At 53.6% G+C, this 19,700-nt stretch overlaps 5 protein-coding genes across 5 annotated transcripts; all 5 read right to left on the bottom strand.

The window, feature by feature from the left end:
• Positions 1–3,101: 3,101 nt before the first annotated feature.
• CABS01_13423 (uncharacterized protein) lies at positions 3,102–5,245 on the bottom strand (the record flags this gene model as incomplete). The annotated part of the gene is made up of 2 exons (XM_060546766.1): positions 3,102–3,359; positions 5,150–5,245. 2 exons carry the CDS (start codon positions 5,243–5,245, stop codon positions 3,102–3,104), a joined length of 354 nt encoding a protein of 117 aa, XP_060394826.1.
• Positions 5,246–6,705: 1,460 nt separating this feature from the next.
• Positions 6,706–8,102, bottom strand: CABS01_13422 (adenosine deaminase; the record flags this gene model as incomplete). The annotated part of the gene is made up of 4 exons (XM_060546765.1): positions 6,706–6,912; positions 7,045–7,756; positions 7,837–7,976; positions 8,049–8,102. 4 exons carry the CDS (start codon positions 8,100–8,102, stop codon positions 6,706–6,708), a joined length of 1,113 nt encoding a protein of 370 aa, XP_060394825.1.
• Positions 8,103–9,340: 1,238 nt separating this feature from the next.
• CABS01_13421 (MFS transporter) lies at positions 9,341–10,948 on the bottom strand (the record flags this gene model as incomplete). Its single annotated transcript, XM_060546764.1, has 4 exons — positions 9,341–10,042; positions 10,139–10,540; positions 10,609–10,623; positions 10,694–10,948. 4 exons carry the CDS (start codon positions 10,946–10,948, stop codon positions 9,341–9,343), a joined length of 1,374 nt encoding a protein of 457 aa, XP_060394824.1.
• A 2,377-nt stretch (positions 10,949–13,325) lies between these two features.
• CABS01_13420 (uncharacterized protein) lies at positions 13,326–15,227 on the bottom strand (the record flags this gene model as incomplete). Its single annotated transcript, XM_060546763.1, has 3 exons — positions 13,326–13,399; positions 13,469–14,773; positions 14,852–15,227. The coding sequence occupies 3 exons, from the start codon at positions 15,225–15,227 to the stop codon at positions 13,326–13,328; spliced, it is 1,755 nt and encodes a 584-aa protein (XP_060394823.1).
• A 2,129-nt stretch (positions 15,228–17,356) lies between these two features.
• On the bottom strand, positions 17,357–17,639 carry CABS01_13419 (uncharacterized protein; the record flags this gene model as incomplete). Its single annotated transcript, XM_060546762.1, has 2 exons — positions 17,357–17,474; positions 17,530–17,639. The coding sequence occupies 2 exons, from the start codon at positions 17,637–17,639 to the stop codon at positions 17,357–17,359; spliced, it is 228 nt and encodes a 75-aa protein (XP_060394822.1).
• Positions 17,640–19,700: the final 2,061 nt, after the last annotated feature.

Here is a 19,700-nt window from a genome sequence, read left to right as displayed (position 1 = left end):
CCGAGAAAAAACCTCTTGTCCGCTTTTCCTCCGCCGGCTCCATACAATGCGGATGCGCGATGCGATCGATGCCATACATACCGTACTTACTGGTTAAGCCTCATATGGCATGCCGGCCTGTTGTTGGATATGCCCTAGTAGTTCCGTGTGCTGCCGCCTGCGGCTTGCGTGCATGGGCGACCCAAGACTAAGACACCCAGGTCCCGATCGAGCAAGCAGAAGAAGCAGGGTTCAGTGCGGTAGCTTAAGGCATCTAGAGTTGTAGATTTGGGGTCCCTACCTGAACTCATGACACCTGCGTTACAGGACCCGTCAACCTTTTCGCCATCGCCATCATCTACTTACACACAACAATGACAACCTGAAGGGACGGATCACGGATCTACGTTCAGTTGTTGTGCTCTCTTGGAATCCCAATCTCCCACACCGAATGGTCAGACCGGCACAGCGTAAGGTGGGTAGACTGATACTTCCCGCCTCACTTTTCGCTTTCAACTTTTCTTGGGCAAATGATTATGCCTGGATTTCAGGTATTCACTCACGCAGTCGACAGGCAACGCAAAAGGCCAAACAAAGGTGCGGATAATACTATTGGACGTTTTCTTCCCGCCTTGAATGGCGCACGGGCACCTCGGTCAAGATTTTGACTTTTGCAGTGTTCCCTATCGCGCCATCCAATCCTTTACCTCGTCTTTTGATGCAACATCATACCTCTGGCAAGTATCCGTACCGCCTTGCCATTGATGTTATTACCTGAGAATACCTATGCAACCGTATGAATACATACATGGGTTCTTCCCAAAAAGCATCTCTCCTGATGAAAGTATATCCTATTCAGACAGAAGAAGTAAGAAAAGGCAACAATTGCTTCCCGGGCAAAAGATTGGCTGCGGAAGCAGGAAAAGGCGTATCGGCTCCTGCCATCTGAGTGACATTGAAAAGAAGAAAAGCACAGTGCACCTTCATTTACTCATTTAACCCCTGTCGGGAGTGTTTCCAGATGGGAAGCTGCGGCAGACTGGGATTGTCATTGGTCAGTCATCCCACGGTACGTACCGCCCCTCCCGCGTCAGAAAGTGGAGAAGGAGCCGCCGCACCGGCTGCGCACCCTCCCTCCCAAGGCTTCTCCTCCTCCAACCTTTCTTGGCGACATGCAACCACGACGCTTGACGCCTGGATGCTCGACGCCTTTGGTCTACTTTTGTTTCTCTCCTGCCCTGAGCAGCCAACCTTGCATCTGAACGGCAAAGCAAAACGGGATTTGCCCAAATCACCCTCATATCATTCTTTCGCAGCCGCAGAATGCACAGAGGCGGTGATTGCCTACGCCATCTCGATTACGCACAAGGGTAGGTCGGTCGGTCTCTATACTTTTGCTTGGTGCTGTATCAACGCTGATATGCTACAGAATTCATACTCGTCTTGCCTTTCTGGCAACGTTGTGCTCGATCAATGGAGACAATCATGAACTACGACCAGATATTCGGCAGTCTCATCTCCTTTGGGGAACACTGCGGCTCGATACACCCATGTATTATTTGACAGAAGAATTTGATCCTCCGGTATTACGCATTCGCACAAACATCCCCCCCCCCCCCTTTCGCTTTCCAAGTGCAAGCTGCGGACATTGCGCTTGCGCTTCTCGGCTACCTTAACCGCACGGTATCCAGTTCGGACACAAAGAATCAGCAGACGACCAGCCAACCCGAAAGCCAGCGATCCCATCAGTAAGCGAAGTCGTACTATCTATCGCAAGAGTCACAGACCACTCAGATGACCCGTTGTTTCTCTCACAGTGAGCTGCACTTCACCTGTAGGGTGCCTTGCAATGTGGGTCGCTCTAGCTAAGATGCATTGCATAAAAAGTAGATTGGATACAGACACTAGGCCGTATCTAGAGTCTCAGGTACCGACTTCCCATCTAATTCTGTGCAGCACTGCAGCATGCAGTCGGGTCCAGTTATGTTGGCACATCCCTGATAGGCTGCTGATCGAGCAACTAACTATCCGTACGAAGCAGACGTACGAATATCTACCTACACTACCACCACTCTTTGCACCGGCTGTTCCGCGACCTGTGCACCACGTTTCCCAACCCACGTCCACATCACCTCACCAAGCAGACGAATATTCGTAAATCGCCGCTACCCTACGGAGTCCTGCAGTTCTGATCTGAACTCAGTCGCTGTGGTTAGGGTAATTTTGGACGCTGACATATTTATTGCTCCCGAGAGCGTCTTCTCTTGACGCACTCTTTATCCTTTTCTTTCAGCGGACCACATACGACCAGGACACAGCCAATGCCAGGATACAGCCTCTGGGAGGCGGGGATACGCAAGCCGCACCGGCAGCGCTCGCCAAATAGAACCATTCCGACTACGAACATCTACCCCTCGCCTCTCGTCGCTAGTAGCTGAACCGTATTGCTCTTTTGTTTGAACCTGACAGATACCATCCACGATGCTTGCTCGAAAGGCTTAGGCCTCGCTCTGGAAGCGATCAGCGGTTGCCAGCTCAACGTAGCCAGAAATGCCCAGCAGCATTAGGGTTCAGCAAGGAAATCGATGGCAGAACTCGAAACCTAAATAGGACGGGCAACATGCGACTTGAGCACACCGAGTCTGCTGGACGTTGGCAAAGTTTTCGGCGAACCATCCGAAAACCTTATCCTCCAGAAAGGTAGCTACAGCCATCAACACAGTCTTCAACTCTTTACCGGTATACCTTTCCAGTTGGAGGGACTACCTAGGGCTGGAACGAGGATCAGGGCCAGAACAACGATGGTGACGAGCCCTTGGTCCAAGTGCAGATCTAACTCAAACGTTTGTTCGAGAAATCCCCAGATGTCAGGTGGCGACAATCACGAATTGGGCAAAAGGCATACCTAGACAAGAAGACCAATCACTTCCTTGCCGGGTCGCTGCGCGGGTGGGAGCCGTCATCGTCAGTCAACCGGGGCCCTCGGATGATTGGGTGAACCACCCATCTATTCCCCTTGTTACACAGCAGCCCAGCAAGCTAAGCTCGCTCCCTTCTGGCTGTTTTGCTTTTCCGACATCACCAGTTTTGCCGTCGTCCCAATCGCTCGATCTCATCTCAAGTCAGACCTTGTCGTAACCATTACAGATCACGGCCTGACGCTTCGGTAGATCTGTCGCCGCATCGCCGACCCCAGTGCCGCCTTGTATTGACAACGGCCCTTTCCTCTCGTTGTCGAAGCTTTGAGGATGTATCCGCAACGAAGCTTTCCCATCACCCGTCAGGGTCATCTTCCGGTGGTTCCAGTAGGGTGGGCGGCCCAAGCTCTCGCTCTCAAGCCAGCCGGTGCCATCACTAGCCCCAAGCTTCCGGCGTTGCTTCTTTTTGAGGTCAGAGGAAGAGAATGCCTCGCCTTTACTCACTGTATTGGTCCATGTCGATGATCGTATATGAGCGAAGCAAGCATGCCGATATCAAAACCATCAAACCGATGTCAGCATACACACTTCAAGCATGCCGCCCCCACTGCCACTTTTTTACTTTGCAGACGGAACACATGATTAGTAGATGATGCCGTTTGCACTTTAGTCGCGGCGACGGTATACGTACGATTCCAGACGGACACCCAACTCTGACTTCTTTTACCCTTGCGTCGTCTAACATCATTGCCGAATCCTGCGCCCCCATATCAGGCGCGGAATAGCCAACTGTCGGTACTTTTCGGGAAAGTACAGGCAGTGCCAAATCGCGTCTCATGTCTCCTCTGAAGAGCAAAAAGGCATCAAACCAAATCGATGAGCCTACATATATACTCGACACTCATACATCGTCGCTTGCTATGTAGAGAGCACGAAACCACGCATCTCCTTCTTTTTTCTTTTTTCTTTTTTTTTTGGTGTTCAACAGCTATCCCTTGAGACTTCTGTAAGTCGACGCTCCTATCCTTGTGTTTGGTATGGGCGCCCATCGCTGTTGGTACCCGTGTTCTGCTTCAACCTTGCGCCACCTCTCACTAGCCTAAGAGTAACCTTGTGGAATGTCGTGTTGTTTTTGTGCCACCTTAGGCGGTTTAGGCTTCAGCTATATATTTCCTTCATGTCGAGAGACTGGAGCCCGTCAGCCCCAGCATCTAAAGAGCCTCTTATAGTGCCACCGACAAATCGTCTGATTAGGCGAATTACGGCAGTGTCATATCCGCCGGCGATGTCATTTTGCCGCCCGGATACGCTCTCCTGGTGAACAGGACTGGCCAGGCGCATAACAGGTATGGCGTACCTAGCTTACACGCTAAATACAACTACATACCTCTGCTGACGCCAGACGATGTCGAATATCAGAAAGCAACCCTCAATCTCGCTCGCACTGTGCGGTACATCGGCAGTCCAAGTTCGACCCCATACCGAATTTGGGTTGGTAAGGCCTCCATCGAAGCACAATGGCGCATGATGGCAGCTCATCTGATTCGCGAAGCATGTTACAAGATGGATCGAAAGAGACTGGATCTGACAGCCAATTGTTCGATTTTGCCCAGGTCGAAGCTTTGACAGATGTGTCGCAGTCAACGTCACCGACAAGCAGATTCACTGCCTCGCTCCCGTTCCAGCTCGGCGAGGGCTCAATATAGATTCCGCAGGAATTCGTGTATCTCCGCAAACCTACTTGATGACGGACCAGTTGGTCATTCACACAAGATTATAGAACGGAGTACATTGCCCAGAGTCAGGACATGTCGTCGTAAGTATCCTTATCGGCACCTTTGATATCTTCGACGGCCGCCGATCAGTCTTCTCCGCTAGGCGGGAGACGCACGGGCTCCTATTCCACCCGAGATCACGGATAGAATCCGCTTGCTACACGCTTCTAGTCACTGCCATTCCCCCTTTGTCTCTTTCACACTTGCATTGAACGTTGGTACGGATCCTCGCCCCGTGATAACCCCAATGCTCTGAGCTACCTATCCGAAGGTCGCAGCCTTTTGAAAGATGCTTTCTTGTACTTCTGGCTCCATGTTTAGCCGTTTCACATTTCGACGCCGGGATCACCTTTCCTACGGGTGGCATGACGGATCTCGTCTGGCTCCCGTCGATGATCCAGGAAATCGACGAGGTCTGTGTGTCGTCTCAACGAAATGTTAAGACGAATAAAGATCGTGCCACGGTTTATTACTCACAATTCGCAAATCTGCCTCCGGAGTGTACTCCTGTAAGGCAGTCCGCGGAGTGCGCGGGCCCAGTACGACGATGTTGGACAACAAAATGCCACCCATACTTCTGCCACTCTCCATAGGGCCGAGGCAGTGAGGGCCAAAGTGTGGCACACTTGACAAGCAGGACCACCACCAAGCCTCGAGGCTGCAGCAGACGAGACATTTTGCCGTTTCTTAGCCCTACGACTTGGGCGGTATGCTTGCTTCCCTCTCCTCAACAGCACAGGGCGAGGAGGAGGACCCTCCTGGCAGCTTGGCACGTCCTTGCTGCTGGCAAACGCTCGTGCGGTCTAGCGGGAACCATCTAACAGATCTTGCTTCCCAAAGACAGCCTCCCACGCCTCCATGTTCAAGGGATGCCAACGTAGCTTGCACGCTTGGGCAATTATGTAAGACGCCGTCTCGACTTGGGCATTACATGCGTCTGCCTACTTGTAGCACCTACTTGCTGCACAGACCTGGTTATCAGTAATACAGTATCAACGATTCCGGACTCTGCCTTTAACACGATGGCAAACTACTGCATCGTGCTTCGAAAGCATTGACTCGGTAGAATTGGTAGACTTAACGGAAGCCACTGTTAGAGTTTCGTAAGGCTATTTGTAGAGTCATTCCTCAATTCAGCATAGCGTATCTCCTACCATCAAAAGCTTGTTGGGATAGCCAGCCGCATTCCTAGTACTGGTGAAGTGCAGTACGTTTCTAAAGGCGTTGAACGTCTGTTACGAAGCAGCAGACAATAGCACGATCGAAATCTCTCGCTAGAATCTTTCTTCTGGTCACAATGGGAGAATCACAAATCTGAATGAACGGAAGCCGGACCAACTCAGATTCAGGCTGGCCCAGGCCCGGTCCGGCCGGATTTCTCCGAGTATCAAAACGGGACCCCACGAACAGTGTTACTCGGTAAGTTGCAAGGTGCCGAAAGCAAAGCTAATCAAGACGGGCCTCCGTAGATTGCTGCTTTTGATGCGAATCGGCCACATCGATTCTAACTCATGGTGGGCAGTCGATTGGCCTGCCTACCCGGCCGCCCGCCCGTATGGCAGACAAAGTACTCGAGAGGGGGGTTGAGCCGAGGGAAACTTCATTAAACACAAGATCTACCTCTCTGCTATTGAGAAGCAACCAAGTCAACGCTTTGCCGAACTGCCCAATCATTCTCCATCTCACGGGGGAGCCTACGGGAAACTTCGTGCTCGTACACGGCAAGACGTTCAGGCAGGCATAGCGGGCAGCATTACGAAGGCTCTCGCTCGACCCCGATCCGGAAATTCGAAAGCGAACGTCCGGCCCTCGGGGTCTTGTACCGGTCCGGTGCAAGGACCGGTACAAAAACAAGTTGAATATGGGTATTCTAACAGACGCCGGGTTGGACCGAAATTTCCATCCCAGGAAATTGTTTGTTGACGAAGCTGTCGACAATCGCTATCTCGATATGGCCCTTTAACACGTCTGCAGGTCCCTTTGCTAGATCGTTTCTCGGTCTACCCGGTTCATCGACGCGATACGGCACTTGTTTATTGTTGAGCAGCAGCTACAGTAGTGGTGACGGCAGGTTTCCACATTACTTGCCGGAGACGTTCTTTCTCGGTCTCGTCTGCAAAGATGGTCTCTATGCCCCGTCGGGCGAGGGCGCAGATTTCGTCGCGGGAGAGCTTGAAGTGCTCCGCTACCAGCCTGTACTCGTTGGACAACGGGCTGCCGAAGACGCCAACGTCGTCGGTCTGGTTTGATTTTGAGAGTTAGCTAACATGCCTTGTCCTTTGAACAACAGATGAGCGTCGCGAAAAGGTTCTCAAAAACGGAGTTGGAGGCCTCAGAGGGAGGAAGAAGAACCATGAGAAAAAGGAACGTACGCCCAGAGATATCAAGCTCCCCTCCACACCCCACCACTCCCCGAAGTGATGGCCCTCGAACCCGCCCGTCACCATACCCGCGTGAACGTTGCAGCTGAGACACAGCTCGAGCCCGATGCCACGCTTGGCGATTTCCCGCTTCACGTCCTCGCCGAGATGGATCACGTGGCCCAGCCGGCGCGGCGACCACGACAGGATCTCGGCGAGCTCCGCCGGGTGGCCGGAGCACTCTGCCTCGCCAAAGTGGATCGTGATGCCGAGGCCGAGGGTCCGGGCTTCGGCGAAGGCGTGGCGGAAGATGGAGATGTTTTCAGAGTCATCGTCCTGGCCAGTGTGAACGCGGGCGGCCGGGTCGCCGCAGAGGTCCACGCCGACGACGCCCCTGTCGCGGAAGGAGGCTGCGAGGCGGACTGTTTCGTGGGCTTGGGATGGGGTGTGGCGGCGGTCGACGGAGAGGATGAGGCGGGTGCGCATGGCGTTTGGGTCATCCCTAGAAGAGGCCTCGAAAGCGTCTATTGCGGAGAGAATGATGGCGACGTAGACGGACGGCGGCTGGGGGGTAGGCGAGGGGAGGGAGCGCGGGGTGGTGCGGAGTTCGAGGTAGGTTACGCCGTCTGCTTGGAAGTCTTGCAGGACGGAGAGGGTTGCTTTGCGGAGGGTGTCGACGTCGGTGATGAGATTGTAGATGTAGGATGAGAAGAGGGGGAAGAAGCTGTGTGCCGAGTGTGTTTGTTAGTCATCCAAGCCAGGGAGCAGAGGTTCTTGAGAGGTAAAGGCGAGGTCAGGCTTTACGTGGTGAGGTCGTAGTCGTGTTTGCCGTCCGGCATCACGACGAGGGGGTCCTCGAGGTCCGTTGCTCCCGCCTCGTGCTTAACGACCCAGATGTCGTGGAGGGTGCGACGGCTTATGCTGCCCGTCAAGTGGGCGTGGAGCTGTGATGGTGTCAGATGAGGGTGTTCATAGCTATAGGTCTCATATCCGTAAGGGTTCTCTTGAAAATATACCTCGATTTTAGGAAGAGCTACAAAATCCATATCTATTGTTGGTTGGGAACCCATCTTGTCCCAATTGTTGCGTTTTGTTCTTGTTGAGGATATCTCGTGCTTGTAAGAAAGTTGTGAGTAGATGTTGGTTTGGTTTTCCCTCCTTATCAGCTGTCAAATGGGAATCGTCGATATCTCACCCCTCTTATTCCTGCCGTCTGTGCGGGTGGGCGAAATTGAACCGTCGGACCGGAAAAGAGGTGGTTGGGAAGAAGATCGCGGGGAAGTCTTCTGGGCGACGTTGAACTCAACTGATGTAGTTTCTAGAGAGGGGCGTGTGAGACAAGGCGACAACACTGCTGTGTCTGGGACAAAAAAAAGTGTGAGGTGTTTCGCGATTGGCAGTGTGCAGTGCAGGTTTCCCGACACGGTTCCGAGTCGGAGCGGGCCGACGATGCCGATCCCGGAGTGCAGGAGCCCCAAATTTTCTGGGATGCGTTTGCTTCTGGTGGAGTGAGACATTCCCGGCGCTGGCCGGCCTATTTGCTTTGTTCGGGTCCGGGTCATTTATGAAACTTTCCGTATGCCAGCTTTTCAATGCTGCGATTTTCTTTTCCTTCCCTTTGTTCCTATGTCTCTGCCGCTACTTTTTACACTTCAATTGACCTTAAGTTCTTATGATACCACCCCACTTGAATCGTTTATACTGCATTGCCAATATTCCTTTCAACGTGAATCATGCATCCTGGCCAACTGACAATTCTGAAATGTTTCTTTTGGCTGGACATGGATCCAAGGTGACATTGCACATCCAGAATCAAGCAGGCTTCAGTCAGCGCACGCAAATCCCAAGAAGATGAACTTTGGTTGTAGTGAACCGAATCAGGCAAACCACTCACATAAACCTCCTGTCTTGCAGTGCATTTTGATTAGTAGTTAAGTGTTTCTTACTATCCATTTGTAAAAACGCAAGCTGCCTTTCTAGTTCACCGTGTGATTCGTACTTGTTTATCGCGAAGTTAACCTGTCCAGCTCTGGTTTGCCATACGGCCCATGTTATAACCACTTCTTCTTCTTCTTGTTACGCCAATAAGGTCTCAAGTAATACCGCTCAAGCAGATTTAAATTCTATTCGATTTTTTGTTTTCCGTGGTATGAAGACCTTCAATCTCCAAATATGATGCAAAGTACATCTGGACATCCAAATTCCGAGGTAGACTTGAGTTGCAATGTTTCTTTCAGAAGGCCACACTTTGCGCATATACATACGATATACCTGGTCTCCTTTTCCACCTAATCTCTTCCCACTCCCCCTACTCCTGCTTATGTCCAATCCTCGGCAGACACAGCCACAACACGAGCATGATCCCCAAGAAGGCGAGGATGATCGGCTGCAAAACCTGCACACCCTTCGCCTGCGCCAGCGCGCCGACGGCAAATGGCAAGATCGCCGCCCCGCTACCGCCAAACGCCGCCGCAAAACCAATGGTGCTGACATGAAGATGCCTCGGCAGCAGCTTCGTCGCGGCGACGACAACGGCCGGGAAAAACGGACCCAAGAAGAACCCCTGAAGCGCGACCGCCACGGCAGAAACGTAAAAGTGCGGCACGAGCCAGAACACCAGCTCGAGCGCCATGGCGACGGGGATGTAGACCGACACGGCGAGCTTGACGCCCAGCCTGGGGGTCACGAAGCCGAGGACCGCGCGGCCGAGGGTGATGCCCAGCCAGAAGCCGACCGAGGTCATGCCCGAGTCGAAGTTGTTGGCTTTGCGGACTTGGATCATGAACTGCACGATCCAGCCGCCGAGGGAGACTTCGGTGCCGACGTAGGCGAGGAGGAAGAGGGCGCAGAGCCAGGTGACGCGGGCGTGGGGGCGTTTGAAGAGAGCGGTGCGGAGGCCGCCTCCGGCGTTGTCGCTGCGGGAGTGGCTTACCAGCTCGCGGTAGACTGCGCCGGTTTGCGTCCAGAAGGCTGCTGTGCACCAGACGAGCTCGATGGAGGCCAGGCCGAGCTGGGGAGGTTGTCGTAGAGTTAGAAAATGTGAAACACCCAGATACTCTCTTCGTTGCAGAGAATGGGTAGAGGGTGAGAGGTGTCTGGTACTCACCATGAAGTAGTAAAAGTTCCACCAACCCAAGTTCGCCTTGTTGATCATAGTCGTAGCAATCAACGGGGCAATCACGCCGCCGACGCCATAAAACGCGTGCAAGAAGCCGAGGACCTCGTTGGCCCTCGCCATGTTGCCAATGTACGCGTTCCACCCGGCGTCGCTCAGGCCGTTACCGAAGCCGGCGACGACGAAGGCGGCCACCAGCGCCGGGTAGGGCGGGTGCTGGGAGATGATGATGTAGGCGACGATGTGGCACGTGGAGGCGATGACGGCGATGCCGCGCTGGCCGAGCTTCAGGTGGACGTAGTTGTTAAGGGCGGCCGAGAGGACGTAGCCGACGAAGGGAGAGAGGAAGACGAGGGAGACGACGACGTAGGAGAGGCCGTAGTAGGTTTCGAGCTGGTCAGGGGTGTCAGTCAGCGTGAAACTGGGGATATCACAGTTAGCTTGGACGGGAGGAAACGCACGTAGGGAATCAGAGCCTGTTTCTGAGGTCAGTCGCTATACGTACGAGTCTTGGAGTTTCTGATGGGAGTGGTGAGAGAGACTTACACCGTAGGCGGCATCGTTCGCACCGGAGACGAGGAGACTGAAGAAGCAAGATAGGACTCTGAAGAGGTTCGACCTCGGGTGATTCCATCTCTGCACAACTTCGGCTGTTGTCGTCGGAGCCGGAAGACCCCCCGTCGCATCTGTATTCGATCCTAGAACATGACCTTCGGTATTTAGGAGGCTGCCTTCCTTCGAGGTCAATTCCTGGAGCGGAATCTCCTGGCCGACCGTCAACGTGGTCGACTCAGCAGACATGTTGTATCTGGTGGTAACAACTCAATGTCCTGTCCCAGACCCTTGAGCAGCTTGTCGACTCGAAGTTGATCAAAGCTTTCAATTAGAATTCTGTAATTGTATTTCAGCCGTAGTCCAGGTAGGCAAAATGTTAGGTGGGCTCGGGGTTTTATGGGAAGCAACTTCAAAGGAGTTTAAATTTGTTTGACAGCTAAGAATGACGAATGGGGATCCTAGTCTACCTTGGACGGAATATGTAATACGCCATTCCTTGCATGGGCGATGTGGGACGATCTCGAGCTCGAAGCGGGTTACTCCAGACTCACGGATACCTACCTTGCGTCACTAAGCTCTGTATCCTAATCAGGGCTGGCTCGGCAGCTACCGAGTACCTTTACTGGTAGTGGGATGGTAGGTCTTCCCGGAGAACATTTCGCAGCCAGAGTCAGGACTCAGTTAGTACGACTTTATGTGACTTTAGCAATGTTACGAAGCAAACACCAGCGCTGCCATGGTGAACAATCGCCAACCCCGGAAACTCGGACACTGCGAAACGGCGGGCGGCCCGAAGGCCCGGAGACTCGATGGGCCTGCGAGCAACGCACATCGGAGAGCTGATTGGCTAGCTGGGTAATGTTCGGTGAATCTGAGGGTGAAGGTGCCTAGAAGACCGGTAGCCGGCTAAATATTCTGTCCCCCACGAGACTCGTTCACCATGGTTAGACCCGAGGAGACGGCGGAGAGGAGCGGACATCAGGCCCCGGTTTATTGTCAGAAGTGGATTCAAGGATTTGAAGTGTTTCCTCATTGGGAAGGATTGTCAACCTGTAGCGGCGACACTCCGCGACGCCTATTTAGACTGCGTTGGAGGAATAAGTGCGTCACGGGGTGATGAGTAGTAGGATTCCATTGACTAATCTCATATGTGCCAGAGAGGTCTGAATATAAATTCCGCAATGTCATTAGCTTGAATGAGTCATCTTGCCGTGCTTACCCTTCCTCGTTCGGGTCAGCATGTTTCTTGTGTGACTTTCCCCGTCACTCTTTGAGGGGGTTACTAGAGAATCATGGAATTCCCAAATTAGTTCAGCGACGAAAAGAATATCCAGCATCCTGTTGTCTATAGCCACACCAAACGAGACAATTTCACCGCAGGAACTCGGGATATAGATGAATATCTCACTCGTTATCGTTCTTCATTACACGTCCGCCATTTTCGTTGCTTCGAGCGGACCTCCAACAACAGTAACGTAAACCCTGGCTGAGAAGCCAACTCTATCGGTCTTGAGATGAAGAAGTTCCAGCTCAAGAGTCTTCTTCCTCGGTAAAAAGACGAACGACAACACAGTTCATCCATGAGCAGATGAAAGGGTCGACACAGGAGAAGAAAGAACTCAACCGTCACAAGCCCTTCTCCATGCCCGCCGCAATCCCACATGCCAACCGATCTTCTTCCATCTGATCTCAAGTCGCTCACCTACCTAGTCCCGCAGCCTCGTGGACACCAGCTAACAAGGGATGTTCAAACTTGCCAGGTGTCACCGCATCTCAACCTTCGTATACGCCCAGCCAAGCCCTCATCCTCAATCAACGAGGTCCCTCCAAAACGTCACGACTATATGTTCAGAAGCAGAATTTCATTAAGCCTCGGCATCTCCCATCTAACAAAAAGGCCATACGTAGACGGCAGATGCCATCAGGGTGAAGCCCGAACAAGCTCGGTCATGCAGGTGAGATATGGAGTCTTGTGCCCCGTCTTCCGAGATCACCCGCAGGGCGATGCATTCGTTCCCAGCAATCCGGAAACTTTTTGCGCAGCTTCGGCTCGTCCCGCTGCCAGCCGCTTAGTCCAGCACAACATTACCCTATCCCACGAGTATCCGTACAGATATCCATCTGCCTACATCACATCACATGTCGCAAGCTAGGTGAACCATGCGTCCGTCATGTCATGTTGTATGTGTCTTAATCGTAACATTTCCTCATTATTCAACTCTCACGCGTTCGAGCGCAGGATAAGCCGAGGACCCTCGGTAGTTGTTTTTTGAACATTGTACAGGTGTTATTGGCAAAGAAAAGCAGCATCGGACAAATTCCTACAGGTGTAATGGTAGGTAGTCGTGTATGCGTTTGTTGGTTTTTCATTCCCCCCCTTCTCGAAGGAGGGACTTGAATCGGGTGTCCCAGTTTCTACCCAGTCTATCGTTTCCCCGCCCAGCCATTAAAAGCCGATCGATTCTATCGTTTCGCTCAAGACACCAATAAAACAAACAGAGGTCTGACGGAAGAAAAGGTTACAGGACACAAAAGAGAAACAGAAACACAAAGAAGTAGAATTATCCCAGCGCCAAAGGCAAGGAAAATGATTCATAAACGCCTAGAATAAAGCCACCCAAGCTTATTCTCTTGAGATGTCGCGACCAAAGACCTTGGACTTGAGCCAGTCATTGACGACGAGGAGACGGTTGCGAGCTAAAAGGTCAAGAGCGTTAGCATGTGACTACAGTAGGCAGAATTACGTCAGGGGGATATAGAACTTACTGCTGAAGCACATGGAAAGGTAGGCACTGCGCCAGAAGAAGTAGGTCATAGTACCACCACTGGCAATGTTTCCGTTCCACCAGGCAACATCGGCGACAGCCTTCTCGCTGCCAATGTAGGCCAAGCTGCCCTGGTGAGAGTAGTGGAAAGGCTTGATGTCTTTAATGCGGCGGAGCTGGCGCTCGTGAGCCTCGATCTCCTTGGCGACCTCGGCAGCGTTGCCGGGCTTGAGGTTCAGGTTGGCGCTGAGCTCCTGGACGCGTTCCTCGAGGGTCTCGGTTCTGGCCATGTTGTTGAAGAGTTTGGCAAGGAAGTTACCCTCCTGTGCGGCGACCTGAGCAGTCGGGGCGTATCCAGCGACAGCGCAGTCGCCAATGGCCCAGATGTCACGGGTGCCCTGAACAACGAGGTACTCGTTGACGGCCAGACCGCGGCGAGAGTCCTTCTGGGCGGGGATCTTGGTGATGAGGTCGCGGATGATGGGGCGGACAGCGTTACCGGTAGCCCAGACGAGAAGACCGTAGGGAATGGTGAGGGTCTGCTTCTTTCCGTCGGGGCCGGTACCCTCGGCCTGGACGTAGGTGTCGGTGACCTTCTTGACCATGGTCTTGGTCAAGATGTCAATCTTCTCCTCCTCAAAGGTCTTCTCGGTGTACTCAATCAGCTGCTTGGAGAAGGAGGGCAAGACGTTGGGGAGAGCCTCGATCAGGGTAACCTTGAAGCGGTCGGCAATCTCGGGGACCAGACGCTTGATGTCCTGCTCGAAGAAGTCCTGAAGCTCACCGGCGAACTCGACACCAGTGGGGCCACCACCGACGACAACCATGTGCATGAGACGGCTGACATCCTCGGCAGACTGATCCTTGAAGGCGGCGGTCTCGACGCAGTCCATGATCTTCTTGCGAATCGCCTGGGCGTCGTTAATCTCCTTCAAGAAGCACGAGTTCTCGCGCACGCCGGGAATGCCAAAGGTGGCATTCTCAGCTCCGACACCGACGACCAGCAGGTCGTAGGCGACCTCAGTCTCGGAGGTGGTGCCCTTGATCTCCGACGTATCCAGGATCTTGACAACCTTTCTCTCGGGGTCGACGGAGCTGGCCTCGGCTTCGTAGAACTTGACGGCGGCCTTCTTGTGACGGAGGATGGTTCGGATGGGCTCCATGATGGAGCGGTGCTCAATGGTACCGGTGGTGCAGGAAGGCAGAAGAGGGGTGAAGAGGAAGTAGTTTCTGGGCGAGATGACGACGACGTTGTAGTTCTCCGTGTCAAGCTTCTTCAAGAGAGAGACGGATCCCCAGCCAGTGCCTGTTACAAGTTGTCAGTATGCGCGATATGTGCAGTGGGTGTATGAATGCGGCGCAGGCCGTCGAGTGAGGAACTCACCGAGAATGACCAGCGTCTTCTTGGTAGGGTCCAGCTCTACCTGATCCTCGGGGTGCCTGTCATCGTAGACAACATATCCAATGTAGCCGAAGAGACCGAGGGCAGAGAGGTAGGTCAAGCGCCAGGCCCATCTGAAGGTCTTGCGGACCTTGCCAGCCTTCTTGGGAGCGACATCGGCGTAGTTTCTGGTAAGCTGGCGCGCAACGGTTCCGACCTGGGGAAGGGCGGCGGATCTCGGCCTCGCGGTGAGGGTTCTGAGAGATTGTCTGGAGGTGGTTGTGAGGGTTCTGCGACCGGCATTGGCAGCACGCGGAGCTTTCGGGAGCAGCTGGTGGGCTGCGCGAATGGAGCTCATGGCTCTGACGGAGGAAGCCATTGCTTCAATTGGTGATGGAGAGGAAGGTCCCCGGTAACCAAAGATGGTTCTTGATGGCGAGGCAAGAGGATGCGACACTTGGTTGAAGGGAGGGGAAGAGGGAAAAAGGAAAAAAAAAGTCACGAAGGAGTTCGGAGGAGGGAGGAAATTCGGAGACGATAAGGATGCGCGGGCAGCACAAGCTGGTAGGACAGGACAGGACAGGACAGGACAGAGGAACTGGGGGTGGGAATCGCAAAAGTGTGACGCAGCCAACGAAGAGAGATTTGCAGGCTGGCGGCTGGACCCTCCCGACCTGGCGGTATTTTTTGGCAGCTTGCAGAAAATTTCAGGTGCTACGGGGGTGAGGACGTGAGGTCAGAGATAGCGCGCTCCGCCCGCGGCGCCGCCAGCCCAAAAGATGAGGTGGAAGAATGGGAAGCTTGGACGGGAGAGACGGTGTGTGATTGGGTGGGCTGTTTGCGGCAATACAGTAAACCGACCGCGAGACTCCGACTCCAACTCCCAAGAGCAAGCAATGTGTTTGCTGCCGACATTGGATCCAAAAAATGTCTTGGCCGTCCCGGGACCCAGCTGCCTTAGGTCCCTTGCTGCGCTTGCTGTGTAGTGTTAGCTGCTTACCTGCTTACATGCTTACCTGGTGCTGGGCATACAGGGGATTCAACTAAACCCCGTATCGTGGTCCGCGCAGCCGCAGTCTGCTCCCAATGGAGCGCTTGTTTTTGCCCTATCAGTGTTTGGTCCTATTCCACCTCAGCTTTGGGGGTCACGAACATACGCAGTATGGGCCATTTCGAGGTGGGCGTAAGTGGGCCTCGGGGTGTCTCTTGCCCTTTTCCCCTGGTTGTCTCTGTATTTTTTTATTTTATTTTATTTTATTTTATTCCCTTGCCAATCTTGGTTGGCCTTGCTGTTTTTTTTTCCCCTTGCGCGGCGCCTTGTCCGCCGGCGGCCTTGGTCCAAAGAAGAAGCCCCGGCCACGCCCCGGCCGAATCCCGGCGTTTTGTCATTGAATTCTCCTTCCGCACCTGGGCACTTTCGGTCCGTCGCACCTTTACCAACTGCGCCTGGCTGATGTCGCGATAGCAACCCAGACCAGGATGACTCAGGAAATGTCTCCATATCGCGCTTTTTTTTTCGTGACTTTTTTACCCGCCGTCGAGCATCGTGCCCAATCATGCCTTTATCTTACACACATCCCTCACTAATATCTCGCAAAATCCAACTGGGCTTGACCCCCCAAACTCCACTTCCCCGTCCACCCTTACCAGCCTCCAGCCACCTCCAGGCTCCGCTGCGCCAGATCTCATCCACTACATAGTATGTAAATCTCCAACTTGTTTATAGCGGTAGTACCATATTGTGAAGCCTCTCGCGCACATGCTGTTCAATGGCATACCATCCTTTCACCCGAGAAATCCAAAGCTCGTGAGTGAGCTATCATGTTCCGTAAACTTACCTTAACCCCTCGGGATACCTCGACCCAAGGTAGTAGTACGCCCATGTCATCACCCCCGAAAAAATGACCATCGCACTAGTACCCGCAAGCGCCAAATGCCGTTTCTCCGAAGGGCCCCGAGCTAGAGCACGTCTTATCTCGGACTTGAGGAGTTCCTAGGTCTGCTTTTTAGCGTTGCTATGTGGCATGGAGTCGTTCTGCCCGAACTTGTTCCCCATACCCGACCACTTCCCGAGCCCCGAATCTGCACTCCATCCGGCCGAACGTCCCGGTCAATTCCTCCCCCTTTGCCCCCAATCCGGCAGTCCGGGCCCTCGTCTCGAGGTCAACGCCCACCGTCCCCCGGAACCATCAAGGTGCCCGTGCGGCCCGGTGTCTCCACTATTCTCCTTCTCTCCGAGGCCATCGCCGAAACCGTCGGACTTAGGAATTCTGGAGAATGGGACGGGACTGGCAGGGAGGCACGCGACGAAGGCCATCCAGTCTCCTTTCTTAAAAGCATCAATCCCCGAACATCTTCACGTGGGCGTATGCTCTCCGATGTTTTTCTTCCTTCCTCATCATCCCGTGAAGGCTGCCGGGAAATTCCGCCATCAACCTTCCTACATCAAAACATGTGGTGGCTGTTAACAAGTTGGATGCCACAAACGCCTCGGCCAATTACGGCCTTCTAGTTACCATCGCCTCGGCTCCTGTCAACCACTCCCCTTACTTCGTCCTGTCGCTCATCTGCTCTCCTGACCTTCCAATCTGGCACCTCCATACCGCACATGGCCCAAGACACACTCGTGCGTTGTTCCTCAAAGCACGTTGTGAGACTGAAAGTTCCCTCACACTACACAGCTAGCGTCGTCTCCACAGCTATCATCCAGAGATGGGATTGCACTCTCAGCACATGCTCGAAACTGATGGCCGAGGAGAAGAAGGGTCCCCAAGCGGCTCATCGGCAACATGTGCAGATTAGGAAAAGTTTCCTTTGCTGCCTCTGAGCCAAGCACACTCTGTACGAACCGCAGCCTTGGGGGGAAGGGGAGGGGACGGGGAGGAAATAGGATCGAGCGGGTAGGAAGCTAGTGTGTCGGCAGTTTTGTGGTTGCGCGCGCGCGGAAACGAAACGGGGTGTCCATTTCGGCACAGCGTATCTTCTCTCTCTCTCTTTCTCGATGCCCGGGCCCGAGATGCTGAAACGCCGCAAACCCAACCCGCCAACAGCAGGTGAAGAGGGAAGATAAAAAGAGGAGGCGCCGATGGGATGGTATGGGATGGGATGGGGGTGGTCACTGTGCCTTGTGGTGGATACTGAAGCCGACGGCCAAGATGAAACAGGGTTCGTGTCTGACTTACAAGCTCACACAGGAGAATGTGGGCCAGGACCTCCAGAGAGCCGAGACTGAGAGGAACTCGAATCCAGAGGCCTCGCAGACGGAGCACCACCATTGCACCAGCAACCGCCTGGTTTGACACAAAAACCGTGATCGGATTTTGATACGGGCGGCAAGGCTGTGGATGCAGTCGTGGTGCGGCTGCCAAAACCCCACGGTTTCCAACATCATGCAATTCCTCACACCGCGAGTGTTCGCTTGCGTGCCGTCTTATCCTCGCGAGCTTACGCAAACCGCGGGCCCCCTCGTCGTTTGATCACGAACAATGTCCGTCGGACAGCGTCATGACGCGAAAGCTCCCTCGCACTTCAGCTTGCTTCCATGAATCCAATCTGATAGGCGCTTAAGCGCATGACATGGACCCAGTCCGGCGGCAGCGAGCTGAACCCGCTGCGTTATGCCGGCAGATGTGGGAAAAAAGAGGGCGTCCATTGAGGATGGACCACAAGACACTCGCACCATCGAAAGGTCTCGACTGAGTCGACCGAGGACTCTCGACTCATATCTTGCAATCCACTTTCGTTCCGTCGATGGTGTAGCGAAGCTAGCTCGTCAAGTTGAAAGGTCAATGGGCTCCATCATCATCATCATCCACCTCCAAGCGAACAGGGTCGAAACGGCTGGTAGGTTGAGCAGTACATAGCCTCGCAACATACATGCCACACTTCCCTCGCCAATCTTGCATTGTGCCAGTGTGGTAAGAGACAGAGGGTGGAGAGGGGGAGAGAGGAAGGAAGCCAAGCTGAGAGCCTTGGGCGGGTGCCATCCATGCATCCATCGCAAGGCGCGGCGGCTGCACACCCGAGCTCTTGGTAAGAAGATCGTGAAGCTTGGCAGGCGAGACATCGTGGTAGCCAAGCCGCGGAGGATTTGTCAAGCGAACGTTGATCCCAGCAACTATGGCATGCCTTCTCACTACCCAGGAACGAAATCTGTTTGGATCCTCCAACAGATTCTCTGGGCAAAGAGTCGGCGTATATTAATTTCAATTTATTGTGAGGGAAGCCTTGAGAGCCTTGGTAGCCTTGGTTGAAGAAGGTTTCCCGCAGCTTTGGACTCGTGAGGCAGAGCACGGTTGTTAGATAATATGATTAGATCTCTGCCAAGCCTCCGCCTTGGGCTTCTCGTATGCATGCGGCGTAGGCCTTTCTGGCGAGCGGTGCCATCTTTTTCAGGTATACGAATTATGAGGCTCAAGCGCCTCGGGAACATCGTACAGCCTCTTTGTAGTAGAGTCACGCGAGCTAGCTTTTTGGATTATTGGAATACGTAGTTTATGGGTGAGGAGAAAAGAAGCCTCCTTTGATACAAGCCGAGAAGCTCGCGTAGAGCGGAACCTTCATCTTCGAAAATGACCAGCGGCTAATGAAGGCCAAGAAACCAGCACGATCAAGCTTCTCTTCGTTACCCTTCCTCCCTCCTCGTAAAGATCCAATCAGCAGGCTCAGCGAGGTAAAAGGCAGACGGAGGAGGTGTGGTTTTTTGGCTCAGATCCGCCCCCCCCCCATAGGGCACCACTCGCGGCCTCGCGGTCTCAAGGAACGTCAGCAGAGCCAGATTGTCCTGCAAGTTCCACACTTCCTCAACCTCCTTCCGAACCCTGGACTGTCGTGTGTCAATGTAAGGGATGTC

This window comes from Colletotrichum abscissum, assembly GCF_030869225.1.
Source record: "Colletotrichum abscissum strain IMI 504890 chromosome Unknown Scaffold_45.1, whole genome shotgun sequence".
Lineage (NCBI taxonomy): Eukaryota > Fungi > Ascomycota > Sordariomycetes > Glomerellales > Glomerellaceae > Colletotrichum > Colletotrichum abscissum.
This window is presented reverse-complemented; position numbering and strand designations above follow the sequence as displayed.